The sequence below is a fragment of the Scyliorhinus canicula genome, chromosome 1 (assembly GCF_902713615.1).
Source record: "Scyliorhinus canicula chromosome 1, sScyCan1.1, whole genome shotgun sequence".
NCBI lineage: Eukaryota > Metazoa > Chordata > Chondrichthyes > Carcharhiniformes > Scyliorhinidae > Scyliorhinus > Scyliorhinus canicula.
Window position 1 is genome coordinate 185,746,133 of NC_052146.1, and position 22,811 is coordinate 185,768,943.

The 22,811-nt window shown below is 47.5% G+C and overlaps 1 protein-coding gene across 1 annotated transcript in view; it reads left to right on the plus strand.

The window, feature by feature from the left end:
* The first annotated feature begins 1,421 nt into the window (after positions 1 to 1,421).
* LOC119970167 (serine/arginine-rich splicing factor 7-like) overlaps positions 1,422 to 22,811 on the plus strand; it is a 96,716-nt gene continuing 75,326 nt past the window's right edge. Inside the window, exon 1 of the mRNA XM_038804365.1 lies at positions 1,422 to 1,523. Coding sequence (XP_038660293.1) covers positions 1,437 to 1,523 — 87 coding nt within the window. The 5' untranslated portion in view covers positions 1,422 to 1,436. The remainder of the gene's footprint in view (positions 1,524 to 22,811) is intronic.

A 22,811-nucleotide genomic window follows, 5' to 3' on the forward strand; every position in this document is an offset into this window, starting at 1 on the left:
TAGGCAGAGAAACACCTTCGACCAAATGGCGGAGATCCTCTCGGACCCTCAGCAATCATTGAGTTACAGGGTGAGAAGGAGCATAGATACCCCTTACACCGAATCAGTACTCCCTTTTGCGCTCGGTGGTGGGACATCTCCCACTTTATTTTCTTACACTGTGGATAGTTCATAGAATTCCTACAGTGCAGAAGGAGGCAAAACGGCCTTTCGAGTCTGCACCGACCCTCTGAAACACACCCTACCTTGGCCCATTTCCCCACCCTATCCCCATAACCCTACTGAACCTGCATATCTTTGGACACTAAGGGGCAATTTTAGCATGGCCAGTCCACCTAATCTGCACATCTTTGGACTGTGAGAGGAAACCCACACAGACCGGGGAGAAAGTGCAAACTCCACACAGTCACCCAAGGCCGGGATTGAACCCAGGTCCCTGGCACTGTGAGGCAAGAGTGCTAACTGGCACTGTCACCATGCTCAGTTTTGGTGAGACTCCTGTTGTCGCTGTTCTTTTCTCCAATGTATCATCGCCATGTCTATCTTAACAATTACCTAAGCAGAGTTCCCTCCCTGACTCCAATCATTTATTTATTTTTGGAGATCAATTGTTGAACTCTGATGGGTCCAGAAAATTAGATACTGTTCCTCAAATTACATTGAGCTTCACTGGAACATTGCCAGGCCAAAGACAGAAACATCAAGAGTGGAAGCAAGGTGACAAACTGAAATGATGTGAATGGAAGCTTACGGTCACGCTTGCAGACTGAACAGTGTTGTTCTAGAAAGTAGTCACCCAATCTGCAATTGGTCTCCCCAGTGTGGAGGAGACTACTTTGCGAGCAATATACTAAATTGAAGAAAGTATATCTAAATGGCTAATTAAAACAAAATGCTGGAAATACTAGTTCAGGCAGCATCAGTGGAGAGCGAAAGTTAATACTTCAAGATGATCTTTCATTAAAGAAATGTGCATGTGATTTAGGTTTGCCATAAAGATGAACAGCAAAGAAGCAAATGGTAAATAGAAAGCAATGTGGGGGGGAGGGGGGAGGCGGTTCGGCAGCCTGTTTTTTTTCTGTTTGGCAGTTCAGGAGACTGGGAATTGCTGCAAAGAGAAAAGAAGCTATGCTCTCTGAATGGCAGTTTTCGAACAGATCCTAGTGTTGAAGCAGGACACAGAACCATAGGATGTTATATAGTTGGAAAGGACAGAACACTGAAACAAGGAGAGTGAGGGCTTATAGGTTAGATAATAACCACTGCTGCTTTTGAAGTGGTGTCGGACTGCTTAAATGGGTTGGGGAACAAATTTGGAGGCTATAGTAAAAGGATTGCTGATGGAATTATTTTAGCATCCTTATGCATTACTGCAACACGGTCCAGGTCTCACTGTAGTACTGGTCTATTCGCTAGGACTTTTGTTGACTTGCCAGATGTGTCTGTTGTCAAACACTCGCTGTGTTTTTAGAAGACTGAACGCACTGCTGATCGGTGTTAGAACTCCTCGTCAAGCTGCCATGGTATGTGAAATGCTCAGATATATGGGAGATGGAATATTTGGCTGACCGGGTGTGGGTTCATCTACAGTTTTATTTTAGCAACATTTAAGGACAGACCAAGTTTCTTGTATGCAGAATTGAAGAGATAATGTCAGCTGTATGTGCCCAGACCATTAGGCTTGAACATTGCTGTCCCCAGGACTGGTTCAACAAAAATGATGCTCAAACATGAGACCTCCTGGAACAAAAACAAGCAGCCTTCATTGCTTGGCATAAAACCCAAGATTAAAACTCAGGAAGGCGCCACTCCCAACAACTCAAAGCTGGCATCCAAAGATAAACCAATGGGGGCATGAGTTTGCAGGTGACACTAAAAACTGGCTGTCTGATTGATTTTTCAAAAAACTTTAGAGTATCCAATTTTTTTTCCCTCTTTTTGGGTTGTGGGGTGAGACCCACGCAGACACGGGGAAAATGTGCAAACTCTACACAGACAGTGACCCAGGGCCGGGCTTTCTGATCGATAGTGGAGAAGAAAGCTGTAGACTGCAGGAAAATATCTTACACTGCAAAAAAAATCAAGACTGCAAGAAAATATCAGTGGACTGATTAGGTGGGTGTAAAAGTGGCAAATGGGGCAGCACGGTGGCGCAGTGGGTTAGCCCTGCTGCCTCACGGCGCCAAGGTCCCAGATTCGATCCCAGCTCTGGGTCACTGTCCGTGTGGAGTTTGCACATTCTCCCCGTGTTTGCGTGGATTTCGCCCCCACAACCCAAAGATGTGCAAGGTCGGTGGATTGAACACGCTAAATTGCCCCTTAATTGGAAAAAAATGAATTGGTTACACTAAATTTATTTTAAAAAAGAAAAAAAAAGTGGCAAATGGAATTCACACAGAGAAATGTGAGGTACATTTGGCAAGGACAAACATGACTAGGAAACACAAAATAAGTAGTTAGATACTGAGAATTGTCAAGGAACAGGGTGACTTTGGTGTGCATGTTCACAGATCTCTGAAGATGGCAGGAGAGTTTGTTGAGGTGGTTCAGAAGGCATATGAGATACTTTCCTTTATTAGCCAAGGCATAGGAAATAAGAGCAGGACGGTTATGCTAGAAAATGTTTTTTAATGGTTAGGCCACAATTAGTACACATTACAGGAAGGATTATAAATGTAGTAGCATTAGGGAGGGTGCACACGAGATTTACAACCATATTGCCATAAATGGAGAATTCTAGCTATGAGGAAACATTGGAAAGGCTTGTTCTTAGGTACCTTGATAGTTTTTTAAAATAAATTTAGAGTAGCCAATTTTTTTTTCCCAATTAAGGGGCAATTTAGCGTGGCCAGTCCATCTAACCTGCACATCTTTAGGTTGTGCGGGTGAAACTCACGCAGACACGAGGAGAATGTGCGAACTCCACACAGTGTCCCGGGGCCAGGATTGAACCCGGGTCATCAGCGCCCTAGGCAGCAGTGCTAACTACTGTGCCACCATGCCGCTCTGATCGTTTTAAAAATTCATTTATGGGATGTGGCCGCGCTGGTTAGGCCAGCGTTTATTGCCCATCCCGAGCTGCCCTTCAGAAGGTAGTGGTGAGTTGCCTTCTTGAACCGCTGCAGTCCCTGAGGTGTGGACTGTTAGGGAAGGAGTTCCAGGATTTTTTCACCCAGCGACAGTGAAGGAACGGTAATATATCTCTGAGTCAGGGTGATGAGTGACGTGGAGGGAACCTCTAGGTGGTGGGATTCCCAGGTATCTGCTGCTCTTGTCATTCTAGATGGTTGTTGTTGTGGGTTTGGAAGGCGTTGCCTAAGTAGCCTTGGCGAGTTCCTCCTGGCACTTGTTGCCTGGCACTTGTGTGGCACGAATGTAACTTGCCACTTGTCGGCCCAAACCTGGATATTGTCAAGGTCTTGCTGCATTTGGACATACTGCTTCATTATCTGAGGAGTCATGAATGATGCTGAACATTGTGCAGTCATCTGCGAACTTCTGATCTTACGATGGAAGGTAGGCCATTGATGAAGAAGCTGATGATGGTAGGGCCTTGGACACTACCCTGAGGAACTCCTGCAGTGATGTCCTGGAGTTGCGATGATTGCCCTCGAACCACCACAACCATCTTTCTTTGTGCCAGTTTTGACTCCAACCAACAGAGAATTTTCCCTCCGATTCCCATTGACTCCACTTTTGCTAGAGCTCCTTGATGCCATACTCGGTCAAATGCTGCCTTGATGTCAAGAGCAGTCACTCTCATCTCACCTCTGGCATTCAACATTTTTTGTCCATATTTGAACCAAGGCTGTAATGAGGTCTGGAGCTGAATGACTCTGGCGAAACCCAAACTGAACTTCCGTGTTCGTGAGCAGGTTACTGCTGAGCAAGTACTGCTTGATAGCACTGTTGATGACTCCTTCCATCACTTTGCTGATGATGGAGAATAGATTGGTAAGGCCGTAATTTATTGGGTTGGATTTGTCCTATTTCCACATTGCCGGGTAGATGCCAGTGTTGTAGCTGTGCTGGAAAAGTGGATAGGAAGGACTTATTTCCCTTCGCTAAGTGGTTAATAACTGGTTGGGGGACGGGGGGATAGATTCAAAGTAATTGATGGTGGGGGTTCATGTGATGTGAGCGCTGTGTTTTCACGAGTTCTGGCTCTGCTCGTCTTTTTTTTAAACTTTTCCAATTAAAGGGCAATTTAGCGTGGCCAATTCACCTACCATGCACATCTTTGGGTTGTGGGGGTGAGACCCACACTGTCAATGGGCGACTGTGCAAACTCACACAGACAGTGACCCAGGGCCGGGATCGAACCCAGGTCCTCAGCACCGTGAGGCAGCAGTGCTAACCGTTGCGCTGCCTTGCTGCTTTCTCTGTTCGTCTTTCAATGATTTAATTTTATCCTTGTGCGCATTTCATAATTGTCTTTTTTCGAGGCATATGCTTGGTGATATGTCCTTGGATGTTTTGCAATGAGCCGAGTTAAATTGTTAAGAATCCTCATGTGATTGAGGCGGTCAGAATTGGCTAGGGTGGAAGGATGTACTTGCTGTAGAGGGAGTGCAGAGAAGGCTTACCAGACTGATCCCTGGGATCGCGGGACTGACGTATGAGGAGAGATTGACTAGATTAGGATTATATTTGCTGGAGTTCAGAAGAATGTGGGAGGATTTCACAGAAAGCTATAAATTCTAACAGGACTAGACAGGATAGATACAGGAAGGAAGTTCCCGATGGTGGGGGAGCAGAACCAGGGGTCATCGTCTAAGGATACAGGGTAAACTTTTTAGGACTGAGATGAGGAGAAATTTATTTTCTGAGTGGTAAGTGTATGGAATTCGCTACCACAGGAAGCAGTGTTGTCTGTAAAATTCAGACACTTCAACCAGTTTATTATTCAAACGTTATACCCAGATGCCCTTATTTGCAAGATGAACAAAGGACAGACACAAATTAACAATTCAACCCAAGTTTATTTTCAAACACAATAAAGCAATTTTCCCCCAAATTTTCCCAACTAGAAAATCATAAGATTCTTAATACTATCCCTGCCGATGATCTGGACCGAGCTGCAGGTTCAGTCCTCTGCGTCTCGGGCCTTCATCTGCAAAGATGGATCTTGCACACTGCTTCCTTTTGTCCTCTGGTCCACCCTTGAGTCTTCGCTGCTGCCTCTACGCAGAGTCTTCTCTGGGGAGGGTATCTGTATGCCTCCTAATCCCCCTCTTCACACCCTTCCAGAAGCTTCTCTGGCCCTCAGTCAATGAGGCTGTTGTGCGGGGGTTCCAACACCCAATGGAGTTGCCGATCGTAACTCTGCAGGACATAGAACAAGATAGAACATAGAAAAATACAGCACAGAACAGGCCCTTCGGCCCACAATGTTGTGCTGAACTTTTGTCCTAGATTAAGAACAAATTAATCAACACCCCATCATTCTACCGTAATCCATGTACCTATCCAATAGCCGCTTGAAGGTCCCTAATGTTTCTGACTCAACTACTTCCACAGGCAGTGCATTCCATGCCCCACTACTCTCTGGGTAAATAACCTATCCCTGACATCCCCACTATATCTTCCACCATTCACCTTAAATTTATGTCCCCTTGTAATGGTTTGTTCCACCCGGGGAAAAAGTCTCTGACTGTCTACTCTATCTATTCCCCTGATCATCTTATAAACCTCTATCAAGTCGCCCCTCATCCTTCTCCGTTCTAATGAGAAAAGGCCCAGCACCCTCAACATTTCCTCATAAGACCTACTCTCCATTCCATACAAGATCCTGGTAAATCTCCTTTGCACCTTTTCCAAAGCTTCCACATCCTTCCTAAAATGAAGCGACCAGAACTGCACACAGTACTCCAAATGTGGCCTTACCAACGTTTTGTACAGCTGCATCATTACCTCACGGCTCTTAAATTCAGTCCCTGTGCTAATGAACGCTAGCACACCACAGGCCTTCTTCACAGCTCTATCCACTTGAGTGGCAACTTTCAAAGATCTATGAACATAGACCCCAAGATCTCTCTGCTCCTCTACATTGCCAAGAACCCTACCGTTAGCCCTGTATTCCACATTCATATTTGTCCTTCCAAAACAGACAACCTCACACTTTTCAGGGTTAAACTCCATCTGCCACTTCTCAGCCCAGCTCTGCATCCTATCTCTGACTCTTTGCAGCTGACAACAGCCCTCCTCACTATCCACAACTCCACCAATCTTCGTATTGTCTGCTAATTTACTGACCCACCCTTCAACTCCCTCATCCAAGTCATTAACGAAAATCATAAACAGCAGAGGACCCAGAACTGATCCCTGCGGTACGCCACTGGTAACTGGGCTCCAGGCTGAATATTTGCCATCCACCACCACTCTCTGACTTCGATCAGTTAGCCAGTTCGTTATCCAACTGGCCAAATTTCAAACTCTCCAATGCCTCCTTACTTTCTGCATAAGCCTACCATGGGGAACCTTATCAAATGCCTTACTAAAATCCATGTACACCACATCCACTGCTTTACCTTCATCCACGTGCTTGGTCACCTCCTCAAAGAATTCAATAAGACTTGTGAGGCAAGACCTACCCCTCACAAATCCGTGCTGACTATCCCTAATCAAGCAGTGTCTTTCCAGATGCTCAGAAATCCTACCCCTCAGTACCCTTTCCATTACTTTGCCTATCAGCGAAGTAAGACTAACTGGCCTGATATTCCCAGGGTTATCCCTATTCCCTTTTTTGAACAGGGGCACGACATTCGTCACTCTCCAATCCCCTGGTACCACCCCTGTTGACAGTGAGGACGAAAAGATCATTGCCAACGGCTCTGCAATTTCATCTCTTGCTTCCCATAGAATCCTTGGATATATCCCGTCAGGCCCAGGGGACTTGTCTATCCTCAAGTTTTTCAAAATGCCCAACACATCTTCCTTCCTAACAAATATCTCCTCAAGCTTACCAGTCTGTTTTACACTGTCCTCTCCAACAATATGGCCCCTCTCATTCGTAAATACTGAAGAAAAGTACTCGTTCAAGACCTCTCCTATCTCTTCTGACTCGATACACAATCTCCCGCTATTGTCCTTGATCAGACCCACCCTCGCTCTAATCATTTTCATATTTCTCAAATATGTGTAAACGGCCTTGGGGTTTTCCTTGATTCTTGATTCCTTGATTTTCCATGCCCTCTCTTAGCTCTCCTAATCCCTTTCTTCAGTTCCCTCCTGGCTATCTTGTATCCCTCAAGCGCCCTGTCTGAACCTTGTTTCCTCAGCCTTACATAAGTATCCTTCTGCCTCTTAACAAGACATTGAACCTCTATTGTCAACCATGGTTCGCTCACTCGATCATCTCTTCCCTGCCTGAAAAGGACATGCATGTCAAGGACACTTAGTATCTATTCCTTGAACAAGTTCCACATTTTTTATTGTTTCCTTCCCTGACAGCCTATGTTCCCAACTTATGCACTTCAGTTCTTGTCTGACAGCATCATACTTGCCCTTCCCCCAATTGTAAACCTTGCCCTGTTGCACGCACCTATCTCTCTCCATTACTAAAGTGAAAGTCACAGAATTGTGGTCACTATCTCCAAAATGCTCCCCCACTATCAAATCTATCACTTGCCCTGGTTCATTACCAAATCCAATATGGCCTCCCCTCTGGTCGGACAGTCTACATACTGTGTTAGAAAAGCTTCCTGGACACACTGCACAAACACCACCCCATCCAAAATTTGATCCAAAGAGTTTCCACTCAATATTTGGGAAGTTGAAGTCACCCATGACTACTACCCTGTGACTTCTGCACCTTTCCAAAATCTGTTTCCCAATCTATTCATCCACATCACTGCTGCTATTGGGGGGCCTATTAAAAAAACTCCCGACAAGGTGACTGCTCCTTTCCTATTTCTGACTTCAACCCATACTATCTCAGTAGGCAGATCCTCCTCGAACTGCCTTTCCGCAGCTGTTATTCTATCTCTAATTAATAATGCACCCCCCACCTCTTTTACCACTCTCCCTAATCCTATTGAAACATCTATAACCAGGAACCTCCAACAACCATTTCTGCCCCTTTTCTATCCAAGTTTCCGTGATGGCCACCACATCGTAGTCCCAAGGACCGATCCATGCCTTAAGTTCACCCACCTTATTCCTGATGCTTCTTGCGTTGAAGTATACACACTTCAACTCATCTCCGTGCCTGCAAGTACTCTGCTTTGTCAGTGTTACCTTCCCCACTGCCTCACTACATGCTTTGACATCCTGAACATCGGCTACCTTAGTTGCTGGACTACAAGTCCAGTTCCCATTCCCCGGCCAAATTAGTTTAAACCCTCCCGAAGAGTACTAGAAAACCTCCCTCCCAGGATTTTGGTGCCCCTCTGGTTTGGATGCAACCCCTCCTGCTTGTACAGGTCCCATCTTCCCCAGAATGTGCTCCAATTATCCAAATACCTGAATCCCTCCCTCCTACACCATTCCTGCAGCCACGTGTTCAACTGTACTCTCTCCCTATTCCTAGCCTCGCTATCACCGGCAACAAACCAGAGATGACAACTCTGTCTGTCCTGGCTTTTAACTTCCAGCCTAACTCCCTAAACTTGTTTATTACATCCACACCCCTTTTCCTACCTACGTCGTTGGTAGCAATGTGCACCACAACTTCTGGCTGCTCACCCTCCCCCTTAAGGATCCTGAAGACACGATCCGAGACATCCCTGGCCCTGGCACCCGGAACATCAGGAACTCCCCTCAGAGGTCCATCCTCAGGTGCATTGCTTGCACGTAACCTCAGCCCATATACGGAGATCAAGGTGACAGAAAGCCTGGCTTCATCTGGCCAATCCGCAACAATTGAACCATTTTAATGGGGATGATTATCTTCCAAGGACAAGCCCGGACTTGCCCCGGCTGTCTGTCTCTGTCCAGTGTATTTGAGTTTGGATGTTTGACTTCGCACCAGGTCTGTCTGTGATTCTGACTGGGCTTTAATTTAAAATGCCCAATTCTTAGTTTAAAGTGTTCAATTCTGAAATAACTTTTTTTATTTTTTTTTAAATTTAGAGTACCCAATTATCTTTTTTCCAATTGAGGGGGCAATTTAGCGTGGCCAATCCACCTAACTTGCACATCTTTGGGTTGTGGGGGTGAAACCCACACAGACACGAGGAGAATGTGCAAACCCCACACGGACAGTGACCCAGGCCCGGGATTTGCACCCAGGTCCTCAGCGCCACAGACAGCAGTGCTAACCACTGTTCTGCCCCCTCAATTCTGTAATAATAATAATAATCTTTATTAGTGTCACAAGTAGGCTTACATTAACAACATAAGAACTAGGAGCAGGAGTAGGCCATCTGGCCCTTCGACCTGCTCCATCATTCAATGAGATCATGGCTGATCTTTTGTGGACTCAGCTCCACTTCCCCCCAAAACAACATCACCCTTTATTCCTTTATTCTTCAAAAAACTATCTATCTTTATTGGCATGTGAGAGTACCTTTAAGAAATGGGTGTTTATAAATTGGTGTGTATATAAATATCTGTAGTGAGAGTACCTTTACGAAATGGGTGTTTATTACTGCAGTGATGTCAGAGAGTGGGTGGAGCTGGGCTGTCTGTCAACTTTTTACTTTCATTTTTGAGCATGCTGCAGGGTGTGTTTTAGTTTTGTTTTCAGTGTTGGAGCTGAAGCCAGACAGAGCAGGTGCACTGTTGATCTCTCTGCCTTCAAAAGACCATCTATTGATTATTTGGTGAATTCAGAATTATAAATGTTCTCAGTAGTGAATTTAAACCTAATGTGCTTCTGGTAAAAGGTGTTTTAAGTCTTATGGATGTTAAAAGGAAAGCTTATAGGATTACTTAGTGTTGTATTCTTTGGGGGTTGTATTTGCATTGACGGTTGCTAAGATGTTCACTATGTTTTAAAAAGGTTAACTTGAGTTCATAGAATAAATATTGTTTTGCTTTTATAAATACTTTTCAATTTCTGCTCTACTACACCTGTAGAGTGGGCCGTGTACTCCCCAGATCACAATCTATTAAAAGTTTTGGATCAGAGGGCAGCACGGTGGCGCAGTGGTTAGCATTGTTGCCTACAGCGCTGAGGACCCGGGTTTGAATCGTGGCCCTGGGTCACCGTGTGGAGTTTGCACATTCTCCCCGTTTTTGCGTGGGTTTCACCCCCACAGCCCAAAGGGGCCTCACGGTAGCATGGTGGTTAGCATCAATGCTTCACAGCTCCAGGGTCCCAGGTTCGATTCCCGGCTGGGTCACTGTCTGTGTGGAGTCTGCACGTTCTCCCTGTGTGTGCGTGGGTTTCCTCCGGGTGCTCCGGTTTCCTCCCACAGTCCAAAGATGTGCGGGTTAGGTGGATTGGCCATGCTAAATTGCCCGTAGTGTAAGGTTAATGGGGGGTTTGTTGGGTTACGGGTATACGGATTACGTGGGTTTAAGTAGGGTGATCATTGCTCGGCACAACATCGAGGGCCGAAGGGCCTGTTCTGTGCTGTACTGTTCTATTCTAATATGCAGGTTAGGTGGATTGGCGACGCTAAATTGCCCCTTAATTGGAAAAAATTATTGGGTACTCTAAATTTATTTTTTTTAAGTTGTGGATCAGGTGAACTCCATGATACATTTTGGGGTTCTCCCTGGCCCATAAATTGGGGGCTCGAGGGGGATAAAAGTCTATCTATTGGATTGACTTAGTGAACTTAAAGACAGTGAGGGGTGAGCATATTGTGGTTGCTTATCAGGTGTGGTATTCTAGTTTAAGTAGGGAGTGTGTTGTGGACAATGGCTCTTTCAGAGGCTCAGAAGTTTTTGGGCGTGGAGACTGTCATCGGACAGAGACTAAAAGCAGACTGTTAGATTTGGCAGAAACATTGCAGTTAACATTACCTGACAAAATGCGAAAAGATGAGGTAGTTATGGCGGTGGCTAAGCATTTAAAGTTGCCTCAGATACAGTTTGACTCATTGGAAATGGCAAAAATTCAATTACAACTTAAACAAATGGAACATGAGAAAGAATTAAAGCAGCTTGAATACGAAAGAGATAGAGAGGAAAGAGAGAGAGAAAGAGGTTTCCTCGAGATGAAAAGAGAGAGAGGAAAAAGAAAAGGAGAGAGAAGAAAGGAGAAAAGAAAGAATAGCCCTCGCAGAACAAAAAGAAAGAGAAAGGGAGATACAGATCAGGGAAAAAGATAAAGAGAGAGAGTTTGAACTTCAGGAAATGGCCATGAAACATGACAGTCAGTGAAAATTGGCAAACGTAAAAGGAAACGTACAATTGATGATAGTGATGAGGATAGTGAGAAAGAGTGTCAAAGTCAAAGGCTTGGTGGGAATCTATTTAAATACGTCCAAGCATTGCCAAAGTTTGATGAGAAGGAGGTGGAAGCCTTTTTCATTTCATTTGAGATGGTAGCTAAACAAATGAAATGGCCACAGGACATGTGGGTATTACTGATTCAAACAAAGCTGGTAGGTAGGGCTAGTGAAGCGTTTGCATCACTTCCAGAGGAGGTATCTGGGACGTATGAAGAGGTGAAAAAATCCATTTTAGGTGCATATGAACTAGTGCCTGAAGCCTACAGACAAAGGTTTAGAAATTTAAGGAAAGAATTTAGTCAAACATACATGGAGTTTGAAAGGCGCAAACAGAGTAATTTTGATAGGTGGATAAGGGCTTTGAAAATAGACCAAACCTATGAAGCTCTCAGAGAAATTATGCTTTTGGAGGAGTTTAAAAGTACAATTCCTGATGTAGTGAGAACTCATGTGGAAGAACAGAGGGTTAAAACTGCGAGATTAGCAGCAGAAATGACAGATGATTATGAATTAGTTCATAAATCAAAGCTTGGTTTCCAACATCAGTTTCAGCCTGTGAGAGATAGAAACTGGGGACATGAGAAATACTCAAATGGTAAAGGTAAAGTTGATCTGATGGGAGATAAAAGGAGACTGTACCTCAGATTTAAAAAGAAATCGAGGAGGGTGGAAAAGAAATTAAAAGTTTCAAATGTTTTCACTGCAATAAACTAGGCCATGTAAAGTCCCAATGTTGGTGGTTGAAGAAAAGCACTGGGAAGGCTGACGTCGTAAAATAGGATAACACAGTGGGGTTTGTTAAAATGGTAAAGGAAAGCCCAAGTGAAGTGAAGGAGTGCAAAAGATTGTACAGCCTGATCAAAAGGTGATTGATAAGAAGGTGCCAGATCTCTTTAAAGAATTTACTTGTGTGGGTAAAGTTTTTTCATGTGTATCAGGAGGAGCAGGTAAAGAAGTCAACATTTTAAGAGATACGGGAGCTAGTCAATCTTTAATGGTAAGAGATGAGGAGTTATGTAGTTTGGGTAGAATGTTGCCAGAAAAGGTGAGTAATATGTGGAATTCAGGGTGAGAGGAGTAGTGTTCAATTATATACGGTAAGGTTGGAAAGTCCCGTGAAGAGTGCTGAAGTGGTAGTAGGAGTAATAGAGAAATTATCTTGTCCAGGAATACAGTTTATCCTGGGTAATTATATAGTTGGATCACAGGTGGGAGTGATGCCTACTGTGGTTGATAAGCCAGTGGAAAATCAGACAATTGAAGTGTTGAAGGACGAATATCCTGGGATTTTTCCGGATTGTGTAGTAACAAGGTTGCAAAGTCACAGGTTAAGACAAAAGGAGAAATCAAAGAGTGAAGATGAAGTGCAATTATCAGAAATGATTTTTTTTTTAAATAATTTTTATTGAAAAATTTTGAATTTATACAACATCAAACCATACTAAAATACCAACAATAACAATAATGACAACAATCATGAACCTTCACCCCATCTCAATGAACAACCCAACATATTAACAACAACTTAAATTAACACCATGTTAAGTTACATAACCGTAGCGAGAAAAAATAGAAACTATAATAAGGAACACCCCCGCCCCTTGCCCCCCCCCCTCCCCCGGGTTGCTGCTGCTATTGACCAAGATACCTATCTTTGAGCCAGGAAGTCCAGAAAAGGCTGCCACCGTTTATAGAACCCTTGTATTGATCCTCTCAGGGCAAATTTGACCCTTTCCAACTTTATAAATCCCGCCATGTCATTGACCCAGGTCTCCACACTTGGGGGCCTTGCATCCTTCCACTGCAGCAAGATCCTCCGCCGGGCTACTAGGGACGCAAAGGCCAGAACACCGGCGTCTTTCGCCTCCTGCACTCCCGGCTCCACCACAACTCCGAAAATCGCGAGTCTCCACCCTGGTTTGACCCTGGATCCAACCACCCTCGACACTGTCCCCGCCACCCCATTCCAGAATTCTTCCAGTGCTGGGCATGCCCAGAACATATGGGCATGATTCGCTGGACTCCCCGAACATCTGGTGCACCTGTCCTCACCCCCAAAGAACCTACTCATCCTAGTCCCGGACATGTGGGCCCGGTGCAGCACCTTAAATTGGATGAGACTAAGCCTCGCACATGAAGAGGAAGAGTTGACTCTCTCCAAGGCATCCGCCCAAGTCCCGTCCTCTATCTGCTCCCCAAGTTCCCCCTCCCATTTAGCCTTCAGCTCCTCCACTGACAACTCCTCCACCTCCTGCATTACCTTATAGATGTCAGACACCTTCCCCTCTCCGACCCACACCCCCGAAAGCACTCTGTTCATCGTCCCCCGCGAGGGCAGCAAAGGGAATCCCTCTACCTGTTGCCTAGCAAACGCCTTTACCTGCAAGTATCTGAACATGTTCCCTTGGGGAAGCCCAAATTTATTTTCCAGTTCCCCCAGACCCGCAAATCTCCCGCCAATGAACAGGTCCCTCAATTTACTGATGTCCACCCTTTGCCACCCCCTAAATCCCCCATCCTTGTTCCCCGGGATGAACCGATGATTGCAACCCAATGGAGCCTCCATCGAGCCCCCTGTTTCCCCCCTATGCCGTCTCCAGTGTCCCCAGATTCTTAGGGTCGCCGCCACCACTGGGCTCGTGGTATACCTCTTGGGGGAGAGTGGCAACGGCGCTGTTACCATGGCACCCAGGCTCGTACCTCTACATGACGCCATCTCCATTTTCCACGCCGCCCTTCCCCCCCCCCCCCTCCATCACCCATTTACGCACCATTGACACATTGGCCGCCCAATAGTACCCCAAAAGGTTGGGCAGCACCAGCCCGCCTCTATCCCTCCCTCACTCCAGGAAAACCCTCTTCACTCTCGGAGTCCCATGTGCCCACACAAAGCTCAAGATACTGCTAGTCACTCTCCTAAAGAAGGCCCTGGGGATAAAGATGGGCAGGCACTGAAAGAGGAACAAGAACCTCGGAAGCAGCGTCATTTTGACAGACTGCACCCTCCCCGCCAACGACAATGGCAACATGTCCCACCTCTTGAACTCCTCCATTTGATCTACAAGTCTGGTGAAATTATGTTTGTGAAGAGTCCCCCAGTCCCTGGCCACCTGCGCCCCCAGATACCTAAAACTCTCCCCTGCCCACCTAAGCGGGAGCCTACCAATTCCTTCCTCCTGGTCTACAGGATGCACCACAAACACCTCACTCTTGCCTAAATTTAGTTTATAACCTGAAAAGGTCCCAAACTCAGCTAGCAGCTCCATCACCCCCGGCATCCCTCCCACCGGGTCCGCCACATACAGTAACAGGTCATCGGCATACAACGACACCCTATGTTCCTCCCCACCTCGCACCAAACCTCTCCACCTCTCTGAATCCCTCAACGCCATCGCCAGTGGCTCGATTGCCAATGCAAACAACAAGGGGGACAGGGGGCAACCCTGCCTGGTCCCTCGGTAAAGCCGGAAGTACTCCGACCTCCTCCCATTCGTGGCCACGCACGCCATCGGGGCCTCGTATAGCAGCCTCACCCATCTAATAAACCCTTCACCAAATCCAAACCTCCCATAAGTACCCCCACTCCACTCTATCGAAGGCCTTCTCCGCATCCAGCGCCACCACTATCTCTGCCTCCCCCTCAATCGCCGGCATCATGATGACATTCAACAATCTCCGCACATTTGTGTTCAGCTGCCTTCCCTTCACAAACCCTGTCTGGTCCTCGTGTACAACCCCTGGCACACAGTCTTCTATCCTGGTGGCCAGGATTTTTGCCAGCACCTTGGCATATATGTTGAGGAGAGATATGGGCCTGTATGAACCACACTGCTGGGGGTCCTTGTCCCTCTTTAAGATTAAGGAGATCAGCGCCCGCGACATCGTCGGGGGCAAAGTCCCCCCTTCCCACGCTTCATTAAGTGTCCGCACCAGCAAGGGGCCCACTAGGTCCACAAACTTTTTATAAAATTCCACCGGGAACCCATCCGGCCCTGGTGCCTTCCCTGACTGCATCTGCCCGATCCCCTTAACTAGCTCCTCCAGCTCAATCGGCGCCCCCAACCCCTCCACCTGCTCCTCCTGCACCTTCGGGAAAGAAAGCCCGTCGAGGAACCTCTCCATTCCCCTCCTCTTCCCCCGTTGGCTCCGACCGGTACAGTTCCCCGTAAAAGTCCTTGAAGACCTCATTCACCTCTACCCCCTTCCGCACCACATTCCCACTCTTGTCTCTCACTCCAGCAATTTCCTTAGCCGCATCCCGCTTGCGGAGCTGATGAGCCAGCATCCTACTCGCCTTTTCACCATGTTCGTACACTGCCCCTTGTGCCTTCCTCCACTGTGCCTCCGCCTTTCTAGTGGTCAGCAAATCAAATTTAGCCTGCAGGCTGCGCCTCTCACCCAACAGTCCCCCCTCTGGTGCCTCTGCGTACCTCCTGTCTACCTCCAGCATCTTTCCCACCAGTCTATCCCTCTCACTCCTCTCGCTCCTCTCCCTGTGTGCCCAGATGGATATCAGCTCCCCACGAATCACTGCCTTCAGGGCTTCCCAGACCACCCCCACCTGAACCTCCCCCGTATCATTCACCTCGAGGTACCCCTCAATACTTGCCCGGACCCTCCTACACACCTTCTCCTCCGCCAACAACCCCACATCCAACCGCCACAACGGGCGCTGGTCCCGCACCTCCCCCATCTCCAACTCTATCCAATGCGGAGCGTGGTCGGAGATAGCAATGGCCGAATACTCGGCCTCCTCCACTCTCGGAATCAGTCCCCTACTCACCACGAAGAAGTCTATCCGAGAGTAGACCCTATGTACGTGGGAGAAGAAAGAGTACTCCCGTGCCCTCGGCCTCACAAACCTCCATGGATCCACCCCACCCATCTGGTCCATAAACCCTCTCAGTACCTTGGCCGCTGCCGGCCTCCTACCCGTCCTAGAGCTGGACCGATCCAGTGAAGGATCCAACACCATATTGAAGTCCCCCCCCCCCCCCCCCCCCCCCCCCCATAATCAGACCTCCCGCCTCTAGATCCAGGATCCGTCCCAACATACGCCTCATAAAGCCCGCATCGTCCCAATTTAGGGCATACACACTAGCAAGTACCACCTTCTCTCCTTGTAGCCTGCCCCTAACCATAACATACCTACCCCCCTTATCCGCCACCACCTCCGATGCCTCAAACTACACATTTTCCCCCACCAGAATCGCCACTCCCCGGTTCTTCACATCCAACCCAGAGTGGAAAACCTGCCCCACCCACCCCTTTCTCAGACGCACCTGGTCCGCCACCTTCAGGTGGGTCTCCTGAAGCATTGCCACATCTGCCTTTAGCCCCCTCAGATGAGCAAGTACCCTCGACCTCTTCACCGGCCCATTCAATCCTCTCGCATTCCAGGTGACCAACCGGATCAGAGGGCGTCCCACCCCCCTCCCCTGTAGACTAGCCGTAGCCCGTCGACTGCCCGCCCCAGGCCAGAACCCCCCGCCTGACCCAGTCCCCACAGCGGCAACACCTCACCTCTGTCCCCCCAGCGGCAACACCTCACCTCTGTCCCCCCGGCCCCTACCAGCTCCTTCCTGACCCTGCCAGCAGCAACCCGGTATTCCCCCCCCCCCCCCCCCCCCCCCGAGGCTAGGAACCCTCCTAGCCGCGAACCGACCTCCATTATACTTCCGTGGGTCAGCTAACTTCTGCTGACCCCGGAAACTCCCGCCAATAACCCGACCCCTCCCAAAGTGGGATCATCCCCCATCCTATCCCTCCTCCAGGCACCGCTCCAGCGCGGGGAAGAACCAGTTAAGGCCCCGCCTCCCCCCGTCATCGTCTCCAACCCCCAGCCCCGCAGCGCGGGAAACCAGAGGAAGCCCCACCACATCCTTCTGACGCAGCTCCCAAATACCAGCCCCACTCCATACCCCCGACCCGACGTAGAATACAACAAACCCCCCCAACCCTCCCCGCAAGATACAAAACTCAAACAATGCCCCACAGCAAAAAAAAACAGAACAACACCCCCATAAATAACCATATCAAAATTGCAAAAGTACAGAAAAAGAGAACACAGCAACAGCAGAAACCAGCAATAAAGTATTACAACCAACCCCGCAACCCCCAACCCCTAATTCAAGTCCAGTTTCTCCGTCTGCACGAAGGCCCGCGCCTCCTCCAGGGAATTGAAATAATAATGCCGGTCCGAATAAGTTACCCACAGGCGCGCAGGCTGCAACATTCCGAACTTTATCTTCTTCTTGTAAAGCAGCTCTTTCGTCCGATTAAACCCGGACCGCCGCTTAGCCACCTCCGCACTCCAATCCTGGTAGATCCGTACTACCCCATTCTATCAGAAATAATTTTTGATCAGATGGTTGAAAAAGAACAAGGAACAGGTGGAGGATGAGGCGGATATTTTTAGTTCAGGAAAATTGGAGGAGTTACAACAGAAAGATATAGAAATAAAACGGTTGTATCAGAAAACATACATGGAAGAAGAATCTACGTGTATACCGGAGTGTTATTACCGTAAAAGTGATGTCTTGATGAGAAAATGGAGACCTTTACATATGCAGGCGGATGAAAAGTGGGCAGAAGTTCATCAAGTAGTATTGCCGGTAGGGTATAGAAAGGAGGTGCTGCGAGTTGCACATGAGGTACCAGTGGGAGGTCATTTGGGAATTAAGGAAAACTCAAGCTAAAATCCAGAAACATTTTTATTGGCCTGGACTACATAAAGATGTAGTTAAATTTTGTCAATCATGTCACACATGTCAAGTGATAGGGAAACCTCAATCAGTGATAAAACCAGTGTCCTTAATACCCATTTCAGCATTTGAAGAACCTTTTACAAGGGTCCTAATTGATTGCATAGGACCGCTTCCTAAAATGAAAAGTGGGAATCAATATCTTTTGACGATAATGGATGTGTCTACTAGGTTTCCAGAGGCCATTCCAGTACGTAATATTACAGCTAAAAAGATGGTGGAGGAGTTACTTAAATTCTTTTCTAGATATGGACTGCCCATAGAAATACAATCGGATGAAGAATCAAATTTTACCTCAAGGTTATTCAAAGAAGTTATGGATAGCTTAGGAATAAAACAATTTAAATCAACTGCGTACCATCCAGAATCGCAGGGAGCGTTAGAAAGGTGGCATCAGACATTAAAGATAATGTTGAGGGCTTATTGTCATGATTATCCAGAGGATTGGGATAAAGGAATTCCATTCGTACTGTTTGCAATTAGGGATGCACCTAATGAGTCAACCAAATTTAGTCCTTTTGAACTAATTTTTGGTCATGAGGTAAGAGGACCACTTAAATTGATTGAGGAAAATTGGTGAGTGAGAAATCAGAACTTACATTATTGGATTACGTGTCAAATTTTAGGGAACGGGGCAGCACGGTGGCCTAGTGGTTAGCACAACCGCCTCACGGCACTGAGGTCCCAGGTTCGATCCCGGCTCTGGGTCACTGTCTGTGTGGAGTTTGCACATTCTCCCCGTGTCTGCGTGGGTTTCGCCCCCACAACCCAAAAATGCGCAGAGTAGGTGGATTGGCCACGCTAAATTGCCCCTTAATTAGAAAAAATAATTGGCTAATCTAAATTTATAAAAAATAAAATAAAAAAAATTTTAGGGAACGATTAAATAGAGCAGGTGATTTGGCTAGACAACATTTAAAAGTTGCACAAAATGTGATGAAACGGGTAGTGGACAAGAAATCCAAAGTTCGTAGTTTTGCCAGTGGAGATAGAGATTTAGTGTTGTTACCAGTGGTAGGTGAACCTTTAAAAGCTAGATTTTGTGAACCTTATCAGATTGAAAGGAAATTAAGTGAGGTGAATTCTGTGGTACAAACAACAGATAGAAGGAAGACTCACCGAGTGTGTCATGTGTCATGTGAATATGCTTAAAAGTACTTTGAAAGGGAAGGAGAGAAAAAGGAGGTTTTAATGATTCTAACTCAAAGTGACAAACCAAATCCAGCTGACTGTGAATTTGACAGACCTCAAATTAAATTGGAAAACGAGGATGTTAAACATTGGGATAAATTGTTGAGGTACCTTCCAGAGGAAAAACGAACTGACCTGAAAGAGTTATTGATATCACGTGGGCAGGTTTGTGGTGATAAATTGTGAAGTACTAAAATGGCTATAGGTGATCTCGATGTGGGAAATGCTGTTCCAATCAAACAAAATCCATACAGACTTAACCCTTTAAAATTGGCACAGGTTAACAAAGAGATTGAGAGTATGCTTAAAAATGGCATAATTGAAGTGGGTTGCAGCCAATGGAGCTCACCCACAGTGATGGTACCTAAACCAGACAGTACCCAACGGTTGTGTGTGGACTATAGAAAGGGTAATGCAGTTACAAGAACGGACTCTTATTCTATCCAACGTTTGGAGAATTGCATTGAGAAAGTGGGACAATCAGCTTTTATTTCCAAACTGGATTTACTCAAAGGTTACTGGCAGGTACCTTTATCCGAAAGGGCGAAGGAGATTTCAGCTTTTGTGACTCCAGATGGTATATACCAATTCAAAGTTATGCCATTTGGCATGAAAAACGCCCCAGCCACATTTCAACGGTTAACTAACAAAGTTGTTTCAGGATTACCCAATTGTGCGGTATACATCGACGATCTGGTAATTTTCAGCCAGACATGGAAAGAACATTTAAAACATCTGATGGAGTTATTCAATCGACTTCAGGAGGTGGGTTTGGTGATAAACCTAGCGAAAAGTGAAGTTGGAAAAGCCCAAGTCACTTTCCTTGAGGAGTTTCCGATACCCTCAGGACAAAGGGAAATAATGCGATTTCTTGGCATGAGTGGATTTGATCGAACATTTGTGCAAACGTTTTGTAGCGTGGTTGCTCCACTGATGGACTTGCTGAAGAAACGCCAAAAATTTCAGTGGACTGGACTTTCAATAGGCATTTGACTGCCTGAAAGCTGTGATAACCAATGCTCCTGTGTTGGAGAATTGCAAGCGACTCTGTGATCAGACTTTAAAGAGAAATGCCGAGGCGTAGAGAAATGGACAAATCGCGCAGAGTCCTTTTTTTTTAATAAAGAATTTTAATGAGGTACTTTTCGCATTACAAACAACAGTATAAAAAAAATACAGAGGACAATAAACATAGTGCAATCCCTGACTCCCATCCCGCCAAGACCCGCCTAATTGACCCCCTATTCTACGCTACCCTTTTTAAAAAAATAATTTTTATTAAGATTTTCACAAAATATAAACAACAAAACAATATTAACAAAACAACCATAGTAAAAACCGAAGAACAACACCCACCCAACTACAAAAGCAACTCTAAAACAAAAAAAAAGCAAACAACAAAAAGGAAAGAGATAACACCCGCCACATCCAACAAACCCATGTACACAGTTCTCCATCCCACCGAACCAAACCCCCTCCCCCCCCCCCCCGGGTTTCTGCTGCTGCCGGCCTATTTCCCTATCGTTCCGCCAGGAAGTCCAGGAAAGGCTGCCACCGCCTAAAGAACCCTTGTACTGATCCCCTCAGGGCAAATTTCACCTTCTCCAATTTGATGAACCCCGCCATATCATTGATCCAGGCCTCCACGCTTGGGGGCCTCGCATCCTTCCACTGAAGAAGAATCCTCCGCCGGGCTACTAGGGACGCAAAGGCCAGAACACCGGCCTCTTTCGCCTCCTGCACTCCCGGCTCCACTGCAACCCCAAAAATTGCGAGTCCCCAGCCTGGCTTGACCCTGGATCCCACCACCCTCGACACCGTCCTTGCAACCCCCTTCCAAAACTCCCCCAGCACTGGGCACGCCCAAAACATATGGGCGTGGTTCGCTGGGCTCCCCTAGCACCTAGGTCTTCGGCCCCGAAAAACCTACTCATCCTCGTCCCAGTCATGTGGGCCCTATGCAGCACCTTGAACTGTATGAGGCTAAGCCTCGCACAGGAAGAGGAGGAATTCGCTCTCTCCAGGGCATCCGCCCACGTCCCCTCCTCAATCTCCTCACCCAGCTCCTCTTCCCATTTACCATTCAGTTCCTCCAACGAGGCCTCGTCTACCTCCTGCATTACCCGGTATATGTCCGAAATCCTCCCTCCTCCAACCCACACCCCCGAGAGCACCCTGTCCCGTACCCCACATGGGAGCAACAAGGACCCCTCCACCTGCCGCCTGGCAAACGCGCTAACCTGCATGTACCAAAACATGTTCCCCGCGGGGAGCCCTCCTAAAAAAGGCCTTCGGGATAAGGATGGGGAGGCACTGGAACAGGAACAAAAACCTCGGGAGCAACGTCATCTTAACGGACTGCACCCTCCCTGCTAGTGACAGCGGTAACATATCCCACCTTTTGAACTCCTCCTCCATCTGCTCCACCAACCTTGTGAGGTTGAGCTTGTGCAGGGCCCCCCAGATCCCAGCCACCTGGACTCCTAGGTACCTGAAGCTCCTCCCTGCCTGCTTCAGTGGGAGCCTACCAATCCCCTCCTCCTGATCCCCCGGGTGCACCATGAACAACTCGCTCTTGCCCAGGTTCTGCTTATACCCAGAGAAGCCCCCAAATTCACTAAGAATCCTCATCACCTCCGGCATCCCCCCCCACCGGGTCCGCCACACACAGCAACAGGTCATTCGCATAAAGCGACACTCGATGCTCCTCCCCACCCCGCACTAGGCCCCTCTAGTTCCCTCACTCCCTCAACGCCATGGCCAGAGGCTCAATTGCCAACGCAAAGAGGGTGGGGGACAGGGGACACCCCTGTCTCGTCCCCCGGTACAACCGAAAGTACTCCGACCTCCTCCGATTCGTGGCTACACTCGCCATCGGGGCCTCGTAGAGCAACCTCACCCAACGGACAAACCCCTCCCCAAACCCAAACCTTTCCAATACCTCCCACAGATACCCCCACTCAACCCTATTGAAGGCCTTCTCCGCATCTAATGCCACCACTATCTCCGCCTCCCCTTCCACAGCCGGCATCATAATAACGTTGAGGAGCCTTCGTACGTTTGTCTTAAACTGCCTTCCCTTCACAAACCCCGTCTTGTCCTCGTGAATGACCCCCGGCACACAATCCTCTATTCTTGTGGCTAAGATCTTTGCCAGCAGCTTGGCGTCTACATTTAGCAGCGAGATCGGCCTATATTTCCCACACTGCAGAGGGTCCTTGTCCCGCTTCAGGATCAAGGAAATCAGTGCCCGTGACATAGTTGGGGGCAAAGCGCCCCCCTCCCTTGCCTCGTTAAAGGTCTGGACCAACAGGGGGCCCAACAGGTCCGCATACCTTTTATAAAATTCGGCCGGAAACCCATCCGGCCCCGGCGCCTTCCCCGACTGCATGCTCCCTATCCCTTTAACCAGCTCCTCCAGCTCAATCGGCGCCCCCAGTCCCTCCACCTGCCCCTCCTCCACCCTCGGAAACCGCAGCTTGTCCAAGAAGCGCCCCATTCCACCCCCCTC